At 43.2% G+C, this 20284-nt stretch overlaps 1 protein-coding gene across 4 annotated transcripts in view; it reads left to right on the forward strand.

Annotated features, from left to right (window-relative positions):
• LOC140301662 (SH2 domain-containing adapter protein F) overlaps positions 1–20284 on the forward strand; it is an 86296-nt gene that overhangs the window by 11772 nt on the left and 54240 nt on the right. For all 4 annotated transcript variants that reach the window (XM_072380237.1, XM_072380236.1, XM_072380238.1 and 1 more), the window contains exon 2: positions 2764–2896. In XM_072380237.1, the coding sequence (XP_072236338.1) occupies positions 2764–2896 (133 nt within the window). The remainder of the gene's footprint in view (positions 1–2763; positions 2897–20284) is intronic.

Here is a 20284-nt window from a genome sequence, read left to right on the forward strand (position 1 = left end):
TTTTCAAAGAGATGTTTTGTAACACATCTGCTTCACGACGCAAAACTAAATTTGCAAGAGACGGCCTTATTTTATGTCGACTCACAACTTTTGGTGTCATTCTTGTTTGACAGTCGGCAGGCAGGAAATAGGTTGGTGATAAACTTAAATTAGCCTTTGATTCGAAAAGAAAAAAAATGAGTTGCTGACTAAAATAAGAACATAAGCCAGGTTCTGGGGAGAGTTTTTCCTGCCCAGCTCTCAGCTAAATATACCGGCATGCCTGTAAAATGTAAATTGTTAAGACATGTCCTTGTAACCTTTTTTTAAGAATAGATGAAAAGGCCAAAAAACACGGTGATTGCTTTGTGAACAGCTGTGGATGTATTCCCCTCTGTAAGACCAACAGGAATCTTGATTGTAGCTTTAGAGCAGAATGTTTTGAGTTTTGAGTTATTTTCATTTGTATTCCAAGTATTGCTTCACAATTTCCAGAGGGAGGACTGTTTTGGAACCAGCTGCTCCTTTAGACTTTGGTTTAACCTAATGTTGGTTGTTTAGTAGGGTTTAAGAACGCATAGGTGAGGACGACGGTGAGAACATATTAAATATCCGGCCTAAGCGACTAACAAGAAAAAGCTTACTGTGTGAGAGTCAAATTTAAGAGTTAATTTGGCTCTTTTTGTCTAACACTATTGGAAGTTTACATCACATACCACATACAGGCCTTGATTTGTCCTACATTATGTCAACAGGAAAGGCTAATGGATGATGTCATGCATTTGGACTGGCTCCACAAACAACTCAGTAAGTTATTGCCATTATTTCCTGAAGCATGCCCAAACATCCTTTGCTCTGTGATAGAGGTGCAGTAAGGTCACCATCACTGTGGGCAAATATGCAACATAATCTACCGCTGTGATCTGAAGGAAGGGGAAATCTGCTAAAGTTTCCTTAAGACGAGCACATGGGTGCTTGATGTACTAGCTGGGAAAGATTGACTTTGTCCATGTGCTTCTTCTTAAGAAAATCTAGACAGTGCTTCAAAGGATGCAAGATACAGCATGTGAAGTGTTATCCCATTTGTGGATTTTGGTCTTAAACCTTGAGTTACTCTGCTACAGGATGTGGACCACAGTCAGATGTCCACTGGCCTTCATCTCTCCCATTTAAAGGATTCTTATGTTTGTTTTTTTTTTAGTAAGGGTTACTTATCCTTAGGTTTGGGCTGTGTTTTGCAGTGACTGTATCTTGGCTCGGTTTGGCATACGGTATGATTATCGATGGCCGAGTTTCCATCCAAGAACGTGCAAGATGTTAATGACAGTGTGGCGGGGATGCGTAATTCCTTGGGTCTGCAAGGATGTCTCTTATCAGAATGACTGAATTTGAATCAAACTTGTGAGTAAAATATGTATATTTTCTGGAGCACAAAAACAAACCAGAGAACTGTTTGTATTGGCTTTTTCTCCCTGCTTGAATTCACATAAGCAAAACATTCAAGGAACCCATAATTATGCTGTTGCAGGGAGAAAAAAAAGAAGTTATTTTCTCCCAAACAGATGGAGAGGGAATACTAGAGAAGGCAGATTTAACACACAGTTGCTGCTCTGAACACATTCACGGTACCAACTTCCTCTGTTATTATTGCTTAATCCATGTATAGTGGGGATGATCTGTGCAGGAATATACCTGCCAGGACTACTTTGTCACTAAGCGGCTTACAAATTATACCCGGTGAACTTTCTGCCATTTAATTCTTGGAAACTTTTCAAAATGCGGATTCTTAAAAATTCATTACTGTGTTAAGTTACACTTGACCTCTATCGGTACTGTAAAAATGCTGGTACATTCCAATTGGAAGGTGTATCTGTACAGTTTACTTGCTTCCTTGAAGCTTGTCAGGTTTGTGTGTGTGTGTGTGTGTGTGTGTGTGTGTGTGTGCATGGGACACTCATGGGTGGCCCACATGTGGAGTTTACCTCCGAGGAGTGTGCTCTTTCTGTGGCAGAACGGACAGCGGTTGTTCTTAGGGAATCTGGCTTGGTCGAGGCACAGGACGGTGAACATGAGGCTCAGTCCATCCCCAGTCCTCCCCACCCAACCCCATCCAACAGATGAGCGATGAGCTTGTTTATAATGAAACCAAATCCCTTCCTGTTACGCATGAGTCATCGGGTGTAGTGCCAGTCATTTACACTGTCACATACTTACTACCCCCTTCCAAAAAAAACCGACACCATAGCTGAGGACTTGCTGCTCCCTAAAGGTTTGAGCTGTATTTCTTGGTCTTAGGATCTCCACCTAATTGCCATCTACTGCACAAAATACTCAGCAATAGAGCAAGACTGCAATTAGCCGTGGCTCGCTGCGAGCTTGGCATAAATCTGCCAAATTGTTTCTCTTAAGAAAGTTGAGCAGTTGTGGTCTTCTGTCCTCTACTTTTGAAATGTAGGCCTGTCACTTGGCTATCATATAATTAGGCAGACCAGCAGCAGCAGAGAGCGTGCTGTGAGGCTAAAAAGCTGAGGCATTGTGGTGGTGTGCCGAGGCATACAGAGGTGGGTTGTTATTTATGTGTTCCTCCCTTTATACGCTGCCTTGCCTCGGTGGTAATCGCTCGGTCCTGTCCCGGGCCATAGCACTATCTGTCATTGCATCTCTCCGGATGCTTCACCCATGTTCTGGTGTTCCATCAGAGCAGCAAAATGAATTCTCCTCTTGCTGTTTCTCGTAGCCCCTTTCGTTAATCTCGCCTTTTCTCTTGTTTTTCCCCCTCTGCAGCTGATTATCCTTGAAGACTACGCTGACCCTTTCGATGCGGAGCAGGCTGGAGGCACTCAGACCGCCACGGAAAAAGTGACGACAGAGAACGATGGCTACATGGAGCCATATGAGGCGCAGAAGATGATGGCAGGTATAGATCAAACCTTGACTCATTGACCTCTGCAGTGCTCAGTTACCTAACCTGTAGTCACCTAACAAATCCTTGCCACCCTCACAAGTTAAGTGACATGTAATCAATATCTGTCTTTTCTATGACTTCTAATTGTATTTCTTAGTGGAGTGCTAATTGATATTCAGTGTGGTTTGACCGTATGAAATAATGCAGAGGCTCAGATGGCCCGATGCCATTTTACACGACAGGTGCAGCGGTGCAGAAATAAGCTGTGTGCCACAAAAGATGTCAGCACACTTTATAAAGCAGGGCCTTTGCCCCAAATATCATACAGACCTTCAGCTGATCCAGACCAGTGCTGTGCGCATGAGGACACATCCACTTGCTAAGATTTCCAGGAAGTTTTTTTTTTTTTTTTTTTGCTTCTTTTTTTTGAGACAACAATAGGTTTGCGCTAACATAAGAATTTAGCCAAACCACATTCCCCACACAGCTTTTGTCAAAGCATCCATTCTGTGGCTGAGCACAGAAATGATAAAGAACAAGAATATTCAGAAAGAAGAGAGAAATTATGAACTAAAACACGTGGCACATTTACCCCTTTTCGGATATTTTACGACTATTTCCTGTCTTTTATTAATTCAGTATTTAATTTGCCTATGAATGTCAAACCTTTAGCTTGTTATTTCTGAAGTTGGGAATTACAAGATGTGGAATACATGGAAGCTTTGCTATCTACTGACCGAGTCACATTCTATGCCGGCACCGTTTACCACAACATGGCTCCCAGACATGTATCTTATAAATGCCTCTGTCTCTGCTCAGCATTTTTCTTTTTTTTAATGGGCCTCCAGACAATTTCCTGTTTTCATCTGTGTCACTGGTTTGACCTCTGGCCCAGTCTCAGTCCCAGTCCCTCAGCTGAGTGCAAAAACTCAAGATTAAGATAAAACAAAGATTAACATAGCTCTGTGCTTAGCTGCATCGACGAGTCACTATTCTGGCAGCAGTTTTTTTTGCGTAATCTAATGAAGTCATTTGTTTGTTTTTGGGAATCTTGCTGTCTTAGAAACTAGAAACGGTCTTTTTAATCGAGTTGTTAGTGGAATTATACTTTGCTATTGTCATACCACGACCGTATTACCCGATAAAGAACGTACCCTTTGAGCTTTGAATAAGACAAGTCATTTGAATATTCTGTCACTTAATTGTTTTAGTAGAGGACAATGAATACAGTTTATCATCCTCCCCTACAAACGCATTACAGAAAATGTCCACAGAGCACTGACACAGAGGTGCGAAAATCATGATCAATGGTTCAAATTACTCTTAGTCTGATTACTTTTTTTATAGTATAATGCTTTATTGAAACCTTTCACATATGGTCCTGTATGACTGAACCACATTGTTATTATACTGCCAGTTTTTATGAAACGTACAGAAACACTGAGGGCAAATGCCTTCCTCCAAGTTCACTCAGTTGCACAGGTTCACACTTGGATGCCGCCGAGTTTAGCGGCACCCATGCAGTTAGAGGGTTAAATGCCTTGCCCAAGAGTTTCTCAGGAATATAACGAGGGTCAGTGGCTTTCACTTTCTCCAACTTTGCAAGGACGGTTGCTTCCAACAATACATCAGCAAAACTGGCTGTGACTATAGAATAATTGCTGTTTCTTTCCCTCTGACAACGGATCGGTCACTGTACAGCTCAGAATTTCATCCAGAAAGGAGAGGAGCTAACTGCTGCACCGTAACAGAGACAGGACCCTGCCTCGCTTGATTCTATGTCATTTTGTCACTATTCACAGAATTATAGCTCTTTCATATACAGATGGATGCAGATGGACACCCAACCTCAAACCTGCCAACCTTACAGAAACCCTTCTATTCATAGCTATTATTAATAATTTGATTACTATGAGGTACATTTAACGCATTGGTATAATAGCCGATATATTTCCTGTCTAAATAATTCCCCTAATTCTCATATAAGGACCTTTCAAGTTTCAAGGAGTTTCTGGTTTCAACACAAGATGAACTCATAAGTTGTTGTTGGGTTGAATCTCAGGCAGAGACACGTGAATACACTTTGCCTTTAGTGTTGTTTTTCCTCGCAGCTCTTAGCAGAGATTTGGCAGTGATCAGACCGTAGGCGCAGATCTGTAAAGCAACACTGTGACTAAGTCCTTCCATTAACATTTCCACAGACTTAAGACCTCTCCTAAACAGTCCAATTTAAACCACCAGGAGACACTTTGGGAAATAGATCTTGCAAAACATTATGAGAGGTACAGTGGTGAAGTGGATGTGGTTTCGAGCATCTCTCTCAAATGTTTTTTTTTTTTTATTCATTATTTGTTTGTTTAGCTTTTAAGTCAGATTCTGTACTGTAACATCTTCAGACAAATCACTTACCGTATGCCAGAGGATTATCTCCTGTAAAGCCCACCATCTTATGCGGGATAGCAAATGAATTGAGGGCAATTAGTGGCCTTTGGAGATTAGCTAAACATTTTGTCCATTTAGTGATGCTGCTGAAAGAAAGTTGAAATCTTGTGAGCAAGTATTTTACTTCCCAACTAAAACTTCCAGTTGCCAAATAATGAAGCGTTTTTTTTTGTTTGATCTTTGTGCTTTCTGACTCTGACATCATTGTGATCAACAGGTGTCATGTCAGATTATGCCCACACGCTAATCTTTCATGACTTTATAGTCCACAAAAGGGGAAATGAATTTCAAAGCTTACGGTTCAGTTTCAGGAACACATTCTTTGTGTAGGGCTTCTTCCGTTGGTTTTCATACGGGCGAATTTCGCACGAAAGCCAACGGACCGAAAGGAGGTACCTCGTGGTTGCGTTCAAATTACCCATGGCGTCTTTAAAATGTTTCTTCTAGAATTCTGTTAAAACTGGAGTTGTCTTTTTGAATATATAATTATAGTTCCTTGACTACACAACATGCACACCTTAACCACAGGAAGGTGTGGCATGTAAGGCCTGAGGCATACAGTGCCTCAGCCGTTTATATAACAGAATGAGTATTCCCGCTGTTTTTGTGTGGACGTTTGTTGGGTCACACTTTTAGGAATATGTTACTCACTTTGTGTGTGTGTGTGTGTGAGAGAGAAGAAGAAAGATGGCTAAACAGACTGGTGCTCAGTCCTGTGTGTGCATGTGCTGTAAACTCCATGCCTCTTTTTCCCCAAGAGCCATCCTTGGTGAGGTTGAGCTCGCTGATTTATGGGCCTGCTGGAGGGGCATGTCACAACTTCCTTAACCTGAAAAGCCAGCCCCACCCCCACCCCGTCCCATGAGCTGCTCCACGCCGGGGCTCAATGCACCACCTGCAGTTGTGTGAAGACGTGTGCTTAGCTGCTGTCTTAACAGCGTTGCATGCGTGTGTGTTTACAGACTGCCATGAATGTTGGTCATGTCTACATGCATCCGCCATTGCTTGTGCTATCTCTGTATCGGTGTGAATCTTGTCAGCCATGTGCCTGTGTGTGACCATAAGAGAATTGTATTCACCCCACATTGCGCTAACATCACAACTTATTGCGTTTGTTGTTTGTTGTTTGTATCTTATACGGGGCCTGGTGCATTTTGGAGGTGTACCACAGATTTCACACTCCGTATCTTGTTCATTCCCACATAATGCTAATATGAGCCTGCAAACACACACACACACTCCCTCAACTGCAAAATGCACTGCCATTTTCTGTATACCTCAACACAAGCAGCAGCATCCAATCACAGGAGGAGCTGTTGGAAGAAACTGATCTTTGCAGTTTCTTTTCTGCTCCTCTCAGTTCCATCATACATTGTTGTAGCTGTTGAGACTTGTTGCACTGACAAGTACAAGGGGCTGAACTAGTACTACAGGGCAGAGTGCGTCAAGCCGTTTCTCAATGAACACAAACTCATCCTCACACACACACACACACACACACACACACACACACACACACAGGCAATCAGACGACCATGTGAGAGTTTTCCCACAGAACAGGAGAGGCCTGTTGTGCAAACAGTTTGCATGATTGAGCCTTCCCGAACAAACAGACTCCAGACCAGCCAATTTGCCAGGCCTCGAGCCACACAGTAGGTACACCACCACACCGACAGTTTGTGTTGAGAGGTGTGCACCTATGTGAGGGTTTCTGGTGCGACATATGCTACGCCATTGGTGAATGTTATTACCCAGCAAGTCAAGGTTGTGACCTCAGTTTGTCTTCATTCCATGTTTTGAGGTCATGCTCCCTCATTTTGCAGGTATGCAATATGACTAAAACGCTCCCAGTGGAAAAACGTTGATGTTTTCCACAACGGTTGACTCATATTAGACGGGTGCTCGCTATTTCTCTCTTTATCTCAGTGTCTGTGAAATTTGCTGGGAAATGTCTCCCGGCACTGGCACCACCTGTGCCGCACTCCAGATGATGTGGAGGCCAGAATTCGGTGCCAATGAGATGAATCATTAGCAGTGAAGTTGATAATTTTGCTTACTCATGGTAGCGTGGTGCTAAGCCCCTCTTGGCACCGGTCTGAATGGTTGCAAGAACATGTTTAGAGGTGCGACATTGAGAGGGAAGAAGAAGGGGGGGTGTTATAGAAATAAAATAAAAAAACACTGGGAAACTGGCCAAGACAGAAACAGAAAAACTGACGAGAGTGATAAGAGAGAGGCCTGGAGTCAGAGGCAGTGGGAACAAATTCATGTTCCAGCACCTGTGGGTTGGTTTACGGGGGACTCTTTAAGACAAAAGAATGGAGACAGGTTGTGCCAAATGGTTTCCATCTCTACCTCACTCGCTCACAAGAGTGAAAGCTCACCCCAGGCGATGGCAGGTACATGTGGCGGCACATTTCTTGGCCTGTAAGTCTGCTTTTATTGCCCCAAGCTGTAACTTGAGGAATATCCGGAGCATATGCAGACAGTGGCATTTTTCAGAGGTTAGGTGTTTTTCAGCAGCCCTGCAAACCTGTGCCATGAGTGTTTAGATTCTGGTGTTTTGTTGGAAGTGGATAACTAGCGACAATTATCCTCTCATCTCCAGAATATTTGTTTCAGGGCATTGGAAGGATTGCTTAAGGATTACCTCAGCAGCTCATTTTATGCATTACCTCAGCTGATTATAGTTAGCTATAAATAAGCATGGACTGCAAGGCCAATAGTGATCTGGGCAAGGAAGTAAATAATTATCACTCTCCTCCCTCCTCTCATGCCTCACAATTTCTTTTTCCAGCTATTTTTGCCCTGAAATAAACTGTTAGTTTCTCTGTTTATTACCATAAATATCTTCTCTCACAACTAGTCTCACATGCTGGTGACTGATGAGAAAGTTGTTTTGGAAAATACGGAGTTCCCTTTGGACAGAATTCATGCCACTGAATAGTGATGAGCATAACTAGCTCAAAAGGACATGTAAAATATTTATGTTCTTGGACAGCGGCTGAGGTGTTGGAAACTGTGGAGTTGCAAGTTGGGAAATGAGCACTAAACGTGGGGCAAGTTTTCATTGAGGAGCCACTGGATTCGCATGAGGTGTTATTTAAGGACAGCTGGCGCGCTCTGGTACATAGAGGATTCACAGTTTCACAGCATCCAATAAACTAAAACACCCGAGCAGGCATTCAAAACATGAAATCCCAACTAAATGAAGTAAAAGCAACTCGTTTGATTACAGTCTAATACTGAGTTACGGTGTTTTAGTCTTGGCATTTTGTTGCAGCCTTGCAACTAGATGGCACTGTATCCTGTATCCTGTATCCTATCCGTTTTTCTGCGACTACGTCTTACATCTCCACCTAGTTCAGTGCTTGCCAAATTTGTTCGAAGCGAGCTTCCTGTGAATGTCACGTCTGCATGATCTCATGAGTAATGACTGACAGTTATTACACATTGCTATGACAAGGTGGTATCAAGAGATGCAAAACCAGTGTGCCTTTTATCTTCTTCTATTTTGCTTGGTGCTGTTATTGGAATTTATTTGTATAAAGAGCAAAATTTGATTCCAGAAAATGGACTGGTAGCCAGAGATGTGCAGATTAATCTCGTTTGTTTTTGTACTGAACTCTGCGGTGTCAGTGACGGATGACTTTTGATGGCATGCCGTTCAGTATGGCAGCTGAACGTATCCGACTGGACTTGAAACCCAAGCAAGAAGCTGCAGGGAACCATGTGGAAACTTTCTGTAATTGTTGTACTTTGAGCCACTAATATCCTCTTGAAATGACAGCCATGTTATTTTTACTAGAGCCTCAGTGTCCAATAGGACTGAGCTTGTTCTGATCTGTGTAACTGCATGTGTACAGTCAGACATTTCCTTCCCAGTTTAGAAATAGTGTCCGTACTACCCTGACACTAACAGTGACATCAAGTTCAGTGGGTTATGGCTATGTGCTTTTGTGTGTTTGTGGGCTGCTGGAATCTGGCCAACAGAGCGGAAGGTGTAGGAGGTTGGAGGAGAGGGGGAGAGCAGGAAGACTGACGACTTATTGATGAAACGAAAAAATCTCTAGCTCAGCCTGATAACCTTCCTCCCCCTTAGTTAGTGATGAATTTCTTCCAGGACTGAAACTAAAGCTACTCGAACAAGACTTTGCACACTTTGGGACTGCACGGTTATCAATATACTTGACATTTTTACAAGAAACTGCATCTGTGCTGGTGAGAGCATAGCATTATACATTTGTAATTAATATATGATGCCGCTGCTGCTTCTGTCATGCCTTCCCTTTACTCAACAGTTCTTCCCAACACATGCATGGAATCTCGAGATTCCGAACAAATTTTCTGAAATTCATGTTTTGAACCCAGCACTGTTCATAATTAGATTTTTAGGGGTCAACAGGTGGAGATTTAGTGTATATTTTATTCTGTCACATTTAGTCTGAAAAGCCTTTTTAAGACCCACCTCCTGAAAGGCTCCCAATGTTTGTCGGCTAGTGTGTCAAAATGATCGAGTACAAGACTTTTGCTTCTTTTTTCTCTCGGTTTTCCAAACAAGGTACAGTATATGCATGTTACACAGTGATAGATTTGTCACGCTTTTCTAAAAATCAAGTTTGAACAAACTTGAAATAAGCACGTACTCCAGATGCGCGTTTCTTCAGAATTTTTCCCGCTGTTGACTTGTTGGCATGTGGTGCATTCACCTGAGTCGGAGGTAAGCTAGCAGTTCAGTGCGCAGATTTGTTGTTGTAAAGCACGAAGGCTGCTTTTTACAAAGCAACAAATGGTCTTTGTTTGTTACTATACCAATTATGCGGAAAAAAAAAATACATCCAAAGATCGCTTCTCAAGTTATTCTGTGTGGGAACGTTTTCCTCGTTCGACTTTGCTTGCTAGGTTCCTCCGTCCTCGTGGCAACGTAGAAAAACAACATTAGCAGCATTGGCTTAGTTTTTTTCGTACCAGGGAATGCATTAAGCCAAGCTGATGCTAAAGCCCCCTCTGCTGGATAACAAAGCAGACTACTTCAAATAGGCTGATCCTCAGGCTGATCCTGAGGCTGATCCTCAGGCTGTAGTTTGAGTTTGAATGGCGTACTGACGTTTGAAGTTCCTGAACACTTGTATTAACTTTAAAGAAAAAGTGACAGCCCAACATGGTGTCACACAGTGGATGAGTGGCAGTCTTCCTGGTGTTTCAGTTTCAGTGGCTTCTGTGGGGGGAAAAAGTTACTTTTGTGTGGACTTTACAGAACGTTTACTTCCACAAGCATCTGTTAAGGAAAGTGAAACCTCCCAAAAGCACAGTACGACCAATTAAAAACATGATCAAAAGTCTCTAATTAATCCAACAGCTAACCGTCCAAAGTTTGTAACAGCTGGTTCTTGGACCCATGCAGGTTGGTGTAGAGCAGGTTTTATCATGTTTTTGCTCTCTCCCATGACACTCGGTGTGCTTGGAGAAAGCCTCGGACTCACTGGACGTTGGGGTTTGCCGCCGTAACAGAGCACCACATTCTTTGCGCACACCTGTGAGCATCTCGCTTGAATTTTTCTTCTCTCTGTGTATGACCTGCATTTGGTCTGCAGTGAAGGATTTGTGACAAGCTAGTTGACTGCTCGCAGACGCACACACAGTCACAAAGATGCCAAAATCCAGCAGCCAGCATGTCGGAGCAGAAGTAGCGTGTACTGGCAAGAGTGACTGCAGGCCTCTGATACCCCGCTGTGCCAAGCCAAGGATGAACGGCATGGCAGACTCTCTAACCATCAGTTACAGCTGAGTGGGTAGGGAGGGTTGGAGCACAGGGATGAGGGACTGGGCAGCCACTTTGCCGCAGGTCGGAGGTGCTGAAGTCATTCATTTTAAAGGTGTGATTAATGACACCATTAATCCACGTCTGGGCCACTGCAGAGGAGGACGGGGCAGGATTCATACCTGCTGCTGGCTAATGTGCATCAGCTCTGTTAATCGACACACGTACACACAACTGCTGTGTGCACATACACTCTTACACTCTTTTCTTTGATACGTCAAGTACTCATTTTCCCTTAAGTGGGGGAGAAACGTCAGGCTGTAGCGTGTGTCTTTGTGGCACGCAGTTACTCGATGGATGCTTGTCATCGGATTTTTATTGGCTGCTAGGTAAGGGAGTGAAACAGTGAATTGGTAGTTGAAAGAGAGATGGCACCAACCTGATTGCAGGCCTGTGTTTTTTTTAGATGGCTACAGCCAAGCTGGAGAGGAACTCAGGCCTGTTGACGCTCTGGTGCGATGGAGAGATTTTAGGTGTGTGTGTTCAAGAGAGCAGCTGGTTCTATGCAGCTCTTGACAGACATGACAGGACAGATGGGGAAAAGAAAAAGACTCGAAAGCCTGATGTTCTGAAACCTATACAATAAATAGAATAATCTACTGGATCTCTGTGTTAGTGTTGCTCCACTGACTTAGTTTAAGTTGTCTTGGTTGTGTTATGTGCCGAGCTTTTGAGGCTGTATTGACAAAGTACTACACAAACGATCTAATAAAGCTCACGACTGAGCCGAGAGGCAGTGTTGGAGAACCTCATCTGTAACCTCACATTTTGGGCCATCTGTTATTTAAGCACGCCGGGATCAATATGACACGGTTTTTCAATCATAACCCTGGAATGATACCCTCTTTCACTGCGAGGCTTGCTTGAGACTCTTTGTTGTTTGAGATGGAGATGAAAGAACAGGCTGAGAGCACATTTCTTTTCATTCAGGCTCCTTTTTGAGTTCTGATTTCTTATTTTTGAAATATTAACAAACAAGCCTGAATGCTTCCAACAAAAAGAGAAGTGATAATGTGCTGAAAGTGGTCAATTCTATGTCAGTGGAGACGAGGATGTCACGGCGTGAGTAATGACGCTTGAGAGGCCTGTTGAGAAAAGGGTTGGATTCCTAGAATTTGAAGAGCTGTATGAAGCCGTCATCCTAAACCAGTCCTGCATCTCACCTGAGCGCTTGTCTTTTTTCTTTTACTTGCTTGTAGCCTCTTAGCATTTGCAGCTGTGTGTGGTTGTCCAATTTTCTGTCCCGTTCCTTTTCTTTGTGTTATCTTCATTTGCCATGAATTGTCTCTCGTGACACATCCACTTCCTACTGTCTCCATCTGTCTTCTGTACATTAAATCCATTTCTCTTACTGCCCTCTGCGCCTGATTTTCTGCATTGGTCTTTTCCTCATGGCACCGTTAGTCCTCTCTATCAGTCCAGCCAGGAGGCAGTTGCCTGGGACATTCCTGTTTTCACTATGATAGGCTATGGACTGAGCTTTTTTTTTGTTTTGTTTTGTTTTTGTTTTTACAGCCTTGTTGTCTTGTAAAATAACATAGGAGTCTTTTTTTCCCCTCTGGAACACAATTTACTGGTGACATTTATTCAGGAATGACCTTCTCTGGGTTTGTCTTCCAGAGACACACACCATTATCTCTCCTTGCAGAGTTAATTCAGCCATGATTGCTTGATTCTTCTTCTTCTTTTGTGTCTGTATACGTCTCCTTGCTTACAATAAACAGATGTGTTCTATGTCGCTTAATTTACTCTTCAGTTGTAATTTTGACTACTGTTCAACTGCTCTGCTCGTACACTCCCAAGTTCTCACATTTAAGAAAGAATGTCATGCTTAAACTTGAGGCAGCTAATTGATTAAAATAGGGAAGTAGCACCATAAAGGCACAAGGGAGATTATAACCTTATCAGAGTATGTCAAGTGTTCGTTCCAAGATTCGAGATCCAATTAGCTAGATGGATGGCTACGGCGTAACGCACTCTCCCATACGAGCAGTGCGTTTTAAGACTCATGATGAAAGACAAGAATTTTAGAATCATTACACCTTGCAGTAGGTATTTAAAGAGACGAGACTCGCATTTTGTAAATGACCTGCGAGACTTCATAGAGACCCTGAGAGCCTTTGCATTTTTCACACAGGCAATCTGGAACCTTTTCCTGCTCATTACCTATTCCATCAAGAGGTTAATTACAAATATCTCTATCTTTAATTGTGTTTTTGTTTGCTTCTATTTCTCTTTCTCCCCCTCTGTCTGCTGCGTCTTTGTTTGCATCCCATCTTATCAATCGCAGAGTGTGATCGTTGGAGCATTGAGGCGAGGCACCAGGTCTGCCTGGGGCTTGGCCGCTGGGTTTGGGTTGTAATAGTTTGATGCAGCCTGTTAATTTGATGCAGTATGTGGCCAAGGAGCCTCATAAAGGGGGAGACATGGCCCTCAATCATCAGTGGGATACCATGAAATGGGATGGAGGTAAGGAGATGGGGAGAGGGAGGAGACAGATTATTTGGAGAGAGGATGAAGATGAAAGAGAACAGGTCTGTCAGTGTCAAAGCACCACGGGGCGGTGGAGAAGAAGATGAGGGCAAAGGGAGGAAAGACCAGCAGAAATTGGACTGTGACTTTGGTTAGAGTAAACTTCTTTAAAATCACAATAGTTTCACCTTCATAGATTGGAATCTGTGTTTGAAATGACAGTCAGAAAGTAAACCCACTCAGAAAGACTGCCAATAATCTGCTGTTCTTATTGTCAGCTGCAGCTTTGTATGGAGAGTGAGCATGGGAGATTGAGAATTTGTGACAGTGAGTGAAAGAAACGGCAGAGGATTGCTATCAGCAGTCGACGAGAATGGGTAAGGACACTGAGGCAGAGAGAAAAGAAGGGAAAAAAACAAATGGGAGGATAGAAGACGCAAAGAAGCAGAGAATGAGGTTGTTGGGTGTGAGAGGTTAATTTCCATTGGAGCATTGCATTTTCTCGCCTCCTGTGTGCATCAGTGTGGTCTCACTTTCTGAGGGAGATGAAATGCAGCCACGGACGGAGTGAATTATTAATGCAAAGATCTCCTTCTCCACCAAATCCAATAAGTTGCCTATGATTTGCCTGTCAAAAAGATTGGTGTCCTATGTGAGGGGGAAGTCCTGGATCACGTGGTGCCCTGAGTTCTCCTCCCTTGGTAATTGTCTCGTGCACAGTATTGGCTATCGGGTCATGGTGATTAAGGAAGCCAGGGATAGGCTTTCAGTGTGGGATTTCACAGCAAGCCTCTCCTGTGCCACCGTTGTCCAGAGCATAAGGCCACGGTTAACCCCCAGCTCAGTGATCTGGAAGTACTGATTGCGATATTGATGTGGAACAGCGGATGAGAGCCGGATTGGTTTATTTTGCTTCTTTTTCAGTCTGACTCGGTCTTTCTCTCACACATCTGTCTGCATGTGGTTTTATAGGCTCCCCAGGCTTCAGTATTAATTGGTTATGACACGTCTCGTAAGTTTTGGTATCATAAGTTATGTTGCATCCCAGACACATTTTTGCGGCTTGATTGATTTCCTTCTGCCAAGATCCTCTTTTTATCAGCCATTTCACAGCTTCATTCTCATTTATTGGAAAATCTGTTTTCTTGATAAATGTATTTTTCTCAGTGAATTTACAACACTTCACTAACATTTCCTTGCTCTGCCTTCTTCAGGGTGGCTGTTGCCAAATTGCTCTTTTTGATAAATATTGTTTCAACAGGAGCATAAACGCATTCTTTAGATGGTAATCTAACCTTCTAATGATGCACTTACAGATGGCACCTGTTTTGCTGATATCATCTGGTTGCACCTTTATTTGAGCACTTCTTTGTGGAAAGCTATTTTGAATAAATGGTTTTATCCTGTTTGTCTGTTAGGGTATGGCTTCTGAAACAATTGCTCTGGAGATAGCCTATATCTTCTTGCTTTGTTTCTTGATCTGCATGTCTGCGTCTTTCTTTCTCAAGCCAGCCGTCTACTGTCTGTCCAAACGTAACAGGAATTAGTCATGACTGGAATGACGTGTTCGAAGGTCTGATCTTGAAGGTCGGAGGGAGGAGGTGACAAATACGACCAAAAAAATAATAATGACAATGATTTGAGACTATAAATCAGTGACGAAAGAGAGATGTGTGCTTTCCAGTGGAGTGTGAAGTTAGCTGAGAGAAATCCAGCGGGAAGGTGACTTCTGTGCATGTTGGAGGGCTCATCCCTGGGATGATGCATAGGTTGTCTGACTTGAGCCTTGGCCTTCTGTGGGGGGCATTTATGCTTTTTCGAGTGCACTGGTTTATGTCTCCAGAATACAGAACCTCTATTGATTTTAACAGAGGATGGACAAACAAACACTGAAACTGAGCCCTCTCCTTATTAAGTGCCTTATTGGGTATCCAGAAACGGTTTCTCCTTTTAGATAATGTTCCCTACATGTGACTGTTTACCTTTTTATGAATGAAATGCTTATTTTATGCTTACCAGGTCCACATCTTCAAACACTTGGAGTTGAGTTGAGTTCAGTCGCAAAAGCAAGTTCCTCTGAGCTACAAAGAGTTGGAAACTCTGATTAATTTAGCCTTGGAACAGAGCCACATCCTTTTCCCACAAAGATTATTAATGCTCTGTCAGGTGTCTAGATTAGTACTGGAGACCACACTGCCATCCATTATAGGTGGTGTAATAAATAACATCACTGTACCTTTTTGGAAGTGTGTGTCCCCATTGAACCAGTCAGGCATGTCATGTGTGGTCTGACTCATGCTCTGAAGAAAACATGACACCCTTATTATTTCACTGTTGGCCACTGAGTGAGCGTGGGCTAACAGAAGCGCAGACATTTCTGTTAACCGTCTTGGTGTCCAGTTACTGACAATCGTTGCTTGTTGATCAGACCGAGTCACGCACGCAGGGTGTAATTGGATCCACTGCATCTGTTAATGAGCTAATAAGCACTTATAACTGCTGTAATCTGTCATGTTGGACTAATCTGCTGAAAGAAATCAAGCTGGGATGTGTTACATTGAACTGATAGCGGGCTGAAGTTTTAACATGACCTTGTAGCGTTTCATTGTCTGGACATAGCCTGTGATGATGTATATGGTGATGACAGGCCTTTGGGCATTAATGTGCTCTTTACCCATGGAAATATAATCACCGGTCTCTTAATTTGTATTAATAAGAAAATGAAAGGCAATTTCTCTGAAGATTTTTTTTCAACATCTATAGACCCTCCGGTCAAGTTAGGTGTCTTGACTGTGGATGTAAAACTGAGAGTCAAAACAGAGACATATCGAACCCTTTGGCAGCACGACCACAGAAACACAAACTATCAAACGCAAAATCTGACATTGGGTCCTGACTTTATGCCAAAACATATTTGCATTAAGCGCTGTCAGCCCGCATTATCTTTGAACTTCCGCATGACTCACACAAAGCCCGCTCTGACAGGCACATAAAGCTTCGAGGTTGAGGGAGTGCTAGTGAAAGGACTGCCAATAAATATTGTGAAAAATCTCAAGTAGTGACATTTCCGCTTCTTTCAGGTCCCACTGACAGCAGGAAATCCTCCGTCCTGTTAAGAGTGGCCTGACGGTGCGGCGGTCACTGTTAGAGCCTGCACCAGTCGGCTGAGAGAAAGGGCGCACATTAGGTGCTGCAATGTGGTGATAAAAAACAAATCAAAATAGCTCCTCCTGTGCGCTGGTATCAGTTTGCATTGATGTCCACATCAGCATGTACTGCAGACAAGATGGCTGACAACATGTCTACATGTTCTTATACCTATTTTTTTTTTTTTTCTCCACATGTTCAGGGGCATCAGTGTTGCACTCTGAGTACTGACAACATATGAACGTCTGTTTTTAGTTGTCCCCCTTCACACACAGGCAGGAAACCTCTTCTCAGCTCTGTGTCTCTGCAGGCAGTAATTTCATTATCAGGCCTCAGAGCTCATTAAGCCCGAGCAGATGTGGCAGACGGAGAGATGTGTTGCTTACACAGGGCAGCAGGTGAACTGCAGAGACGAGTTTGTGCGTAGCATGCATGTCTGTCTGCATCACTGTGGCTGATATAGGTCCAGCGTGTCTCTATGGAGTCCTCCACCACCAACTGTTGGTGGCAGTCTACATATTTACGTCCTCTTATATGTCTGCGTGTGAGTATTTAATGTGTTTCCTTGCTTGTCTAAATCTGTCCTGCAGAACTCACTGTAATAGGATAATGTCTAACAAATAAATGTTCATTTTGGCTGGATTTTAGCCGTTAGTTATTATGTAATTCAGCAAAATCATATTAACTGTCATAAATTATATATAAATGTTAAATGCAAGTTAATATCATGATAGAGTGTAAGTGGAAAATGGGTTTTAATGGCTTCAATGTCCATTTTTTAAAAATATTTTTTGTTTAAATTCCGGAGCCATTAAAATAAAAATTAAAATTAAAATCATCTGTCAGAGATTTAATACGTTTATCTCGACTATTAACTTTGGCATTTAAATATCCTCTGTTGGATTTGCATGTTAGGCTCAGACAGGAATCCTGTGAGTGGGCGAACAAATGGACAGTTTATCAGGTGTGTGTTCACACACTCCGCTGTGCAGACACTTTGTAGCACAAATGGGATGAGGAAAATAATCACAAAAAGTGCGTTTGCCTGTCTGGTGTCTTTGTTTCGGAGACTGTTGACAGAACCCTCAATCATATGTAGCTTGGACCTGTTGTAATAATACTGTACATCTAAAAGTGTTTAATAACGCTTCTTATGTGCATGTGATGATATGGCATCAGCAGCATGCAATTCCTCTCTAATGAGAAATGAATTCTGCCATGGAGTTCGTTTGGAAGTGAGATAACAGAGTAATTACATCTTGACACCCAGTGATTATTACCGTGAGAATATTATCAATCAGTTTGTTTACTCCGAGCGATTTCTGTACCTCATCTGTTTCTGTTTCTGCTCTGGTTGTGTTAGCTATTCATATCTTAGTAATCTTTGACTATGTGCTTTTTATCGCTCATCTTCTCAGCGAGATAAGCAACACGGGTTCATTTGGAAACCATTAAGCTGTCAGGAATGCCGCAGGTGGTGCATCAGTTTGAACTTTGTCATTTTTTTTCTATGCCGCCAGAGTGGATTTGTTCCCCCCAGAGTGAAAACATTCAAGGTCTGCCATTCTTAGAAATTGAAGAGTCAGTTGTTGGAGTGAACAATTAACTGACTGCACTCAATTGGTCCGTTATGTCTTTTCTATCTGTCTGTATGTGCTCTTTCTGACAAACAAAGTGGAGGCATCCATTACTCTGCACCCATCCACCTCAAGGTTGACCCTCTGCTGCCCCGCACAAGTCCACAGATGTCTGGCTCCGTTGCTCCTCTACAGCTCTCACTCAGTGCTCCGTCAGCAGGTCCACATGTCACTGTCAGCAGGCCGCGAGCAGGGCATCCAGGCTTGGACTCGAGGCACATCAACACCCCCCTCGGGGCGCCGAGGCCACCCGCAGACTCGCCGTGCCAGGTCAGGCCGGGCCAGCCGTTGGGTTGAATAGAGGTGGACTACGTCCTGAGGAGAGAGACGAAGAGGGAGCAGAAGCTGTGCCCTGCTCGGAGCATATGGTCTCACCAGTTATCCCGAGGCCTGTTGGTAACCTCTGAATAGAACTCCTCGTAAAAGCGAGCTCTGTCACTGTGTGCGTTGGAGTGAGGCTGTTTCTGTCCTATTTTTTTGGCCGAGCCCGGCTGCTCAGTGGGTACTGGGCCACAGGAACGAGCAGAGAACAGCTGGCCCATTCAGAGCAGACTGCTGCCCCACAGGAAACCCTCTTTATACCCTCTCCGTCTAACTCATCAGCACCTACAAGCACACGGAGAAGACTTGGCTCGATGTCTTTCTCTTCTCTCCTTAATTGTGCTGCCTTTGTGTCCTCTGGCTGCCTTCTCGGTTTAGATTCAGCAAAGGGAGTAAATGGGACAGATAAGTGAATAACCTCAGTCAAAATGATTCTCCACAGTTGTCAACAGTCTTAACTGGTGATGCATAGAAATTCTGATTCAAGTGCAAATACCATAAAAAACATTTACGTGTCTGATTTTTGCCTATGGATATGCTCTTGGCACTAATTAGAGAGCTTCTGAGAATAACTGAATTAGAGGGTGAAGTTACAGACAATGCTCTTCATCTGTGTTGTTAATTAGACAGTTTGTTTGCTCCGGTTCTTTTCTTAGAATGTGAAGGAATGAAGCAGGCTGATGGGATTAGGCTGATCAAACTTGAAAAGTGTTAAGCTCCATCTCGGATGATTCTTGGAAACCCAATTAAAGCATTTAGACAAGGAATGTTGACTTCTTGCAGTGCTCTTTTCTCAAACGTTTTGCTTGTGCAACCAGTCAGCATTCACATGCATTCATTGTATGATGTGGAAAATACTGAATCCTGTTCTTTTTCTTTCCATTTTTAACCTGCTTTCTACCCACCTGAGTACTATCCTGCTGTTGAAGCTGTGCTGGTGCACTGATGTAAATAATATTCATGGAATCTCAGGAGAGGAAACATACCAAAGCTCCTCTGGGGTTATATGGGGAGACCCCTACCCTCTTCAGCCACAGCTTTGTGGCCAGTGCTCCCTCTGTGTTAAGAAGCAGTATTCAGCACAACAAAGCACTTGAGCAGTAAAGCCCCTATACTTGGATTGCACCAGGTGGGTCATTTCCTGACCACACAAAGGCACAATGTGGAGACTCTAGGACCATCAGAATAACAATAGGGGACCTCTCATCCTGCTTTACGCTTTTACCCAGAGCAGTCTCCAACTGATTAGAAACACCAAAGCCATCTCAAGGGGCATCAGATAAACACGGTAGTGCTGGGCAACGGTGTTGAGGGAAGTAAACAACAGGCAAGATTTGATTTTGGAGATCCTGACTGCTTTTAGGAAAATGGTGAAGGAAACAGATTTTTTTTCATTTTAAATGAATGACAACAGCGCAAAACTGAAACAGTTAAGACCAAAGCCAAGTTGCTGAAGTAGCCAAGAAGACTAACAGCGGCCACCAAGTGTTAGGCCATGGCATGCTGCCAGGAAATTGAGCTCTCAGAAATTTGGACATTTTGAGAGCATATGTCTGCCTC

Source organism: Leuresthes tenuis, unplaced genomic scaffold (assembly GCF_036924035.1).
Source record: "Leuresthes tenuis unplaced genomic scaffold, fLeuTen1.0.hap1 SCAF_2, whole genome shotgun sequence".
NCBI lineage: Eukaryota > Metazoa > Chordata > Actinopteri > Atheriniformes > Atherinopsidae > Leuresthes > Leuresthes tenuis.